The following is a 7,503-nucleotide window of genomic DNA, read 5'->3' as shown; positions in this document are numbered from 1 at the left end:
CTTTGGATTCAATAATAAAATTCAGATGACAAAAAAACCTATTGCTTAATGCATATGGGTATTGGCTACTACTAGCTAGTGTGACAATATTGAGAATGGTCACAACTCACAAGTTCAGTTCTTTCCGAATATTCTTTTTATTCTTTCAAGATTTTGTTTTGAGCGGACTATATTTTTTGTCACTTCTGACATGAAACCAAAACAGCTCATGTTTATTAATTTTCCCTCTACAGTTTCAACATACTACAAAATTTATACCAACACAGATAGATAAAACAGATAACACTATCAGAATATATTCTCCTCGCTTGTATAGAAAATACTTCTATTTATTAGCTCTTTAAAACTTTTCTCCTTATTGTACAAAATTTTACAGCTAAAATTCATACATCAAATCATCTATTTTTTTTTTCTTTTCTAGTTCAATATATGATCATGTTTGGAATTTTCGAACAGATCATCACCATTTTTTAGATTTTTAAAAATACAAATTATATATAACAATCCTAAAGGAAACATTATTGTTCTTCTTTAGGTTTGCATATGCACCTCTTCTGCTGCTCTGTCAACTCCTGCATTAAATTTCAAAACCACATAAAATGATCAAATAAAATGCAAAGCCTGAAAATTTTCTTCTCTAAATTTGTGTTACTAATCAACTAGAATATATGAAGATAAACCTGGATCTGGCTTTGAAGAGTCTTCACATACTTCACAGCTTCTTCCAACATGTCTGCAGTGTTGGTTTGCTGCAACAAATAAAACAAACGAACCCAAATCATCATCGCTATACAAATCTCCCAGAATTTCAGAAACGTCAAAAAGTTTGATTTCAATATAAAAAGGCAAACTACTCAGATATAATACACGGAATCTTGATTGAAAGACTGCACAAGCATGGTTTATGGACTATGGAGTAGGTAGTTTTGAAGTTCCATTAGTGCCTTCACAATCATCAACAGTTAACATCCAAATTCCTTTACAGCTAAGCTAACTAAGAGGACTAACTCTTACCTTACGCTTTAAGCATATATAATCTTGGACCCATTTCGTAACTTTTTTTATATAAAAAAAAAAAAATCCAAGAAAACTGAAAATCAGTCTGCCCTGTAAAAGAAATTTACCTTATCCATGTTAGGAACAAGTTCTTGCAGCCGCCTGATCCGATCGCTTATTCGTGTTCTCCTCACCTGAAACGATAAATGGAAGAAAGCTTAATAACAAAAAAAAAAAAAGAATGAGACAGAAACAAAATCAGTACGGCAAAGGATCATCTAGCACAAAGTTTTAAAGTAAAATAAATACCCGCTCGGCAATGCTACGAGGATGAGTTGCACAACCTCGTTTAGCACGAACCCTACACGGAACTGAATCCTCAAGAAGCTTGTCCATGTTCATATCCATCATTCCTGATATCCCACCACTCATTTGCTCTTCTTTCTACTCAACAGAACAAAAGGGCAGAGTTTAGTATCCGTATGCACACAAAGACGCTAACGGTCTCCATAAAAACATTTCTTATATAACTAAGAGCCGCCATTCCGAAACTAGTCAAGTTACACGATCTTCCGATATGGAAACCTTTAAATGTAAGGATCAATACATCAAAACTGGACTTTGAGCAGTGACTAATGGAAGACACTTTATGTGCTGCCATCTATTAATACAAGCTTTACACAACACAACCACAAGATAACAAAGAAAACAAAAAAAAAAACTGCAACTTGCTGGGATTTTGTATCAAACAAATGCAAGTTGACAAATTAGACAAGACTACTACTACTACTCTTTTACATCTTTATTGTCTCCACAAATCGAACAATTCAAACACCCAATTAAACTATAACCGTTTCAATCCATATAACAGAACTCAATTCAGAACCTGAACTCAGCATTTTGACCATAAAAATTCAGACAAGTTGACAATAAAGTAAACAAAAGAAGTTTATCATTCAATAAAGTTCACATCTTTTTTGGCAGGTTGAATCTGAATTAGTACTAAATACTTGGGAGAATCTTACCATCTGAGAAGAGAAGTGTGCTTCTTCCATATCCCTAGACCGTTTGGTCGGAGAAATGTCAACGTTCGGCGACAAGTAATCATAACTCGCCGGAATCCCAAAATTAGAGAAAAACCCATCAGTCCCAGCACAAGACCCACTAAGAAAATCCGCCGGAGAACTATTCTGACGGTGAAAGCCACCACCTTGGTGAGTAGTACTATACAAACCCTGCTCAACAGAACTCGGGAACTCGAACGAGTCACGACTCGTTATCACACCAGAGGTGTTGCTGTTGTTGTTGTTGTTGTTACCAGTAAGAAGCTCTGTTAAACAAAGATTAGGTTTCAAACCATCTCCCTCGTCTTCTTCTTCTTCTTCAAGTAGGGTTTCAATCCAAGTAGCTGGAGCTGAACGGATCCGAGATAACCCACTTCGACTCATCTCTCCTCCTCCACCACCGTCCTCACCATTAGTTGATTGCATCGGTGGTTTGGTTTCTTTTCTTCTCCCCGGCTAAATGGCTCAGTCGGTGAATTGAATTGAAATTTTTCAGTGGAGACAATTAGACAAAGAGACACAGCAGAGCCAGACCTGATTGTTCTCTTCTCCGATTGTTTTGTCTTTTAGTTGAATTTTTTTTTGTTTTTCTACCGTGTGCTTATTTTTTTAACACGGATACGTAAACCTGATCGTTGGATTTAGATACTTTGCTGAAATTGACTAAGATCTAACGGTAGAGAAGGTAGAGTTTAGGTGCGGCGCGTTACTTTGGAATAAGTCTAGCTTTTGCGTCACTGTTGCTCCTTTTTTTCTTTCGTTTCAGTGGATATGGTTTCATTATTCGTCTACGCGCAATTGTAACGCGTGAGTTTCAACTTCCGAGTCTTGACGGCGAGGTTAGGGAAGGGGAGAGAGACAGAGATCTCTAAAAATGGAAACAAATTTGAAGCTGTTTTTTTTTTTTGTTATTTTCATGTTGGAAGATTCATCAAACTCAATATTTATTATTTTTCCCACAGAAAAAAATAATAATGATTTGGAAGTCTTTCAATGGCTACAACTTACAAGTCCGCTATGATACCAAAGATCGTTAACGAATATAATATTAGTTGATTAATTGATTAAAATATGTTAATATTGTAACATAGAAACTCAACACATTAACATGTTAATATTATAAATTTCATATAAAATATCACTATCAAGTTTAACAACCATTTCCTTGTGTTGTACAACACAAATATATATATACCAAGTATATCATATTTAGTTAGAGAAGTATGGGGAAAATGTAATAATGGGATTATTCAGTTTTAAGAATTGTATTTTTAAGTTTTCCACTAAGAAGTTATTCATGTTGAGAAAAAACCCTAGTATTCTCTCTTGCCGCCTTACCACAAAACTTTCGTCAAGCTTCTGAGCGGCGCGTGGCGGCTCATATAGCGCCGACATTGGTCACCTCTTTTAATTTGATGTTTATTTTTCAGTCTTTGTATTTGTATCCTGCAGTGGTGGAAGTATGGTAGTTTTTGGCGATGTGGAGTTACAGATGTAGAGCTTCAGATCTAGTAAGATTGTGTTTTGTTTCCAGATTCTTTGGATTTGATGGTTGATGGTGTTCTCAGGCAGCCGCTTGTGTTTGCGATTCACAGAGGGGAATATTGGCTAGCTCAGTTATGACCGCTGATTCTCTTTGTTGAGTATAAGTGAAATTAGAGGCTCCTGGTTCTCCTTGCGACGGCTCTTCCCTCTTTTCTTCGACAAATCTTTGCATCCTCATATCTCGACTCTTCATTATCTTGGTATCCTGTTTCGTCTCTACTGTCTTCCTTACTTTGTCCCCTGTTTGCTCTGATCAGATTGTAACCGTTTAAGATCTGGTATCATCAGTTGCTCAGGTTATGTAGCTTCCCTTGATTGAGCTAAGTTTCTCATCCTCAACTATATCTCTTTGTTAGTTTGGGGATTGAGCTTTGGTTGTGCTTAGTTTAGAGTATTTAGAATTAAGGCTTGTTTTAGCTTAATTACTTGCTTTGTGTGGCGTTGAAAGGTTCAAGTGGGTCTAGTTTATCTTACGGTTACATCCCGAGAGATCCTTGACAAAGCACTTATAGAGAAAGATGCATCTTATACGAAGAAAACCAAGTTCCATTCTCTTGTTATGGTCATTTGTGTTGACACCCGTTATCATCCCTTGATATGCAGGAAGTTTTTATGGTTTTTCGAGAGCTCAATCAGTTTCGAGACAAAGATGTTTTTGGTTTAAACAATGTATCGGTAAAAAATTTTCCTCTTCTAGTTGCAGGTTATGGAAAGATTATTGTGTCTCTGTAATTTCATTCTCGTCTTTTATCTCGTGATTTGTAATTTTTCCGATTTTTTTTTTTTTAATATAATCCATTCAATGAAAAAAAAAAAAGTTATTCGTGCTGATAAAAGCTTTTGCATTTGTCTAATATTGTCATGCATGCATTTATGAACTCTTTTAAAGTAATTAAACATTTTTTAATATTTTTTTAGTGTAAAAATGGAGTGAGCCGAACTTATAACATCCGATTAATCTTTCAGGATGAGTATTAGACCTCGAGTAGTGGACTGATACTCCTAAAGCATGACATCATGTATTTTGACTGATGAAATAGAGTGATTTAGTAAATTGAGGAGAATTGATCTATGTCTGATACCTCTGTTAAAAATTCTCGCCTAACGATAATTATATCTCGTAAAATTGATAGATCTATCTTCTTTCCTTCGATTAATGATTAATCTTTTACAAAATAATAAATTTTTAAAAATCATCTAAGAATTAATACACTCTTTATTTAAACATATAAAATCATAAAAGATCATTTATTTTGAATTGACAAGTTAAATTATGTGAAAAGTGAGTGTTTTCGATTTACATAGAAATAACATTATTTTTGTTTTAAATGAAACTTTAAGTACGAGATTTAGGTGATGCAGTAAAGAAACCTCAGCTATAAGTCTTTAACAATCGATTCATTTGCATGAAACTTTTAATTTTTGTTTCTAAAAAAGCGTAAGAACTAAAAAGACAAATGAACCGCATGTGGATAAGAGGTATCCATTATATTTATATCTACAAATATATATATTCTTTGGTCAATGAAATTATATATCAAAAATGCAAAGTAAAACCAAAATATATATATATATATATATAATATTCAGTCCATATGTTTTATTACATAGTCAATTTCAAATTTGGCGCGTTATTTATTTCTATTAATGAGTTATTTGGTAAACGATTTAATTTTGTTAATGAGCGCAAGTTATGAATCAGATCATAATGACTAATGTGGAGCGCTACAGGAAACACCTATGCGATTTAGGGATATGCCAAGTATGTAAGAGTGGGGAAGATATTATCATTCATATTCTAATGGATTGTCCAGCAATGGCTGGCGTGTGGGCTCTTTTGGTTCCAGCTAGGAGGAGGAGTGAGTTCGAGTTCTTTTCCATGTCATTACTGGAGTGGTTTAAATTATAGTAATTTGGGGGACAATACTACAATGGGAGAGAGTATATGGTCTACATTTTTTGCAATGTCTGTTTGGTGGGGTTGGAAGTAGCGATGTAGTAATGTGTTTGGAGGCAATGGAAAATGTCGGGATAGAGTGCAGTTTTTCAAAGACTTGGCTTAAGAGGTTTTCGTGGTTAATATGCAGGTTGTGGTTCCTCAACAGATCAAGATCCGAGGGTGGAGAGGTTGATCCGAAGGACGAGGCCCCGTGAAGGTTGGATGCATCGAGAGGTAACCTGGGGTTAGCAACAGCCGGGGGTATCATACGAGATGAAGCTGGTGACTGGTTCAAAGGTTTTGTTTTAAATATTGGTATTTGCTCAGCCTCGTTATCTAAATTGTGGGGAGTATACTATGTACTCTTCATTTCTTGGGAGTGTCAGGTTTTGCGGTTTGAGTTGGAAGTAGACTTCGAGATTGTGGTTGGTTTTCTGAAGGCAGGTATCGGTGATTCTCATCCGCTGTCGTTTCTGGTAAGCGTATGCCATGACTTTCTTTCGAGGAACTGGATAGTCCGTATTTCGCATGTGTATAGAAAATCTAATCGTCTTGCAGATAAGCGACCACTTGAGTCTGTACCAGACTTTGTTCGTTATATTTTGTTTGAGGATGATTATGGGACTGCGTTCCCACGACAATTCCAATTGTAAGTTTTAAATTAAGTTGAAAAAAATGAGTTAGTTATTATTTCTTACTTATTAGTGTATTAAGTTTTGAAATCTAAGCAACAAAATAAATTCTTTTCCAAAAATTTATAAGATGCATTAATGTTGACTTTTGTCATTGAATACAATTTTGAATCTTAAATGTAAGAATCAAATAAAAGATCTTATACCAGAAACGAAAGATTACAAAAGAAGAAAAAATAAATAGATGGACAATCATTTAAAATTTTGATTGGTCTACTCATCTTAGGGTTAGGGGTTTTGTTTAAAATCCTCCTCTATTCTCGATCTTTTTGGGAATCAAATCGTGAGGGAGATTTTGGGGATAAACAATGGCAGAAATAAGCAGCTGGTATCACACAAGGGAAGAGATAGAAAAAAACTCTCCATCGAGACTCGACGGTATCAACTTTAAGGAAGAAACTTTCCAACGTTGGTCTTACACTTCATTCCTTCAAGAGCTTGGCCAGAGACTAAACAGTCCTCAGAGGTCTATAGCCACAGCGATTGTCTTATGTCAACGGTTCTTCACTCGCCAATCACTCGCAAAGAACGACCCTAAAATAGTCGCCACCATCTGTATGTTTATCGCTGGAAAAGTCGAAGGGTATCCAAGGCCGGCTTGTGATGTCCTCGTTGTCTCTTACAAGGTTTTGTACAATATAAAACCGTTGAAAGATGTGTTCGAGAGATTGAAGGTCACTGTGTTGACAGGAGAGAAGCTTGTGCTCTCTACATTGGGATGTGATCTCGACATCGAACACCCTTATCCACTAGTGATGGACTGGATTAAGAAATCGGTTAAGGCCGAGGATTTTAGGCGTTTGTGTCAGGCTGCGTTTAACTTCGTCAATAACACACTACGGACGTCTCTTTGCCTACAATTCAGACCTTGTCAGATCGCTGCTGCTTCTATATACCTCGGGTTGAGCATGTGTAAGATGAAGTTACCTTGTGATGGAGATAAAGCGTGGTTTCAAGAGTTCGGTATTACGAAACGTCAATTGGCAGAAATTTGCGACCAGACGCTTGATCTCTATGTTCAAGACTTTGTCATTCCGAGAGGTGACTGTAAACAGATCAAGATTGATGAAACAAGATCTTCTCAGGCTCTTCAAGGTCATCAAGATGATAAGGGAAATTGTCAAACGTAGTTGATAAGTCAAGAAATGTTGTTCACACAGATGATTGTGTACCTTTGGGGAATCTCCAAATATAGATAAAGTGACTAAAAGAAGATGTATTGGCAAAACATAGCCAAAGATCTTGTGAGCATTTTTTTTTTTTTTTT

The 7,503-nt window shown here is 35.8% G+C and overlaps 2 protein-coding genes across 2 annotated transcripts; one reads left to right on the top strand and one right to left on the bottom strand.

Moving 5' to 3' along the window:
- Positions 387–2,615, bottom strand: LOC104742051 (transcription factor bHLH80). Its single transcript, XM_010463009.1, has 5 exons — positions 2,022–2,615; positions 1,306–1,440; positions 1,125–1,190; positions 681–749; positions 387–572 (listed from the first exon to the last, which is right to left on the bottom strand). Exons 1-5 carry the CDS (start codon positions 2,484–2,486, stop codon positions 519–521), a joined length of 789 nt encoding a protein of 262 aa, XP_010461311.1. The 5' UTR covers positions 2,487–2,615; the 3' UTR covers positions 387–518.
- Positions 6,545–7,366, top strand: LOC104743801 (putative cyclin-T1-1). The gene has a single exon (XM_010464843.1). The coding sequence runs from the start codon at positions 6,545–6,547 to the stop codon at positions 7,364–7,366; it is 822 nt and encodes a 273-aa protein (XP_010463145.1).

Source organism: Camelina sativa, chromosome 14 (genome assembly GCF_000633955.1).
Source record: "Camelina sativa cultivar DH55 chromosome 14, Cs, whole genome shotgun sequence".
NCBI lineage: Eukaryota > Viridiplantae > Streptophyta > Magnoliopsida > Brassicales > Brassicaceae > Camelina > Camelina sativa.
This window is presented reverse-complemented; position numbering and strand designations above follow the sequence as displayed.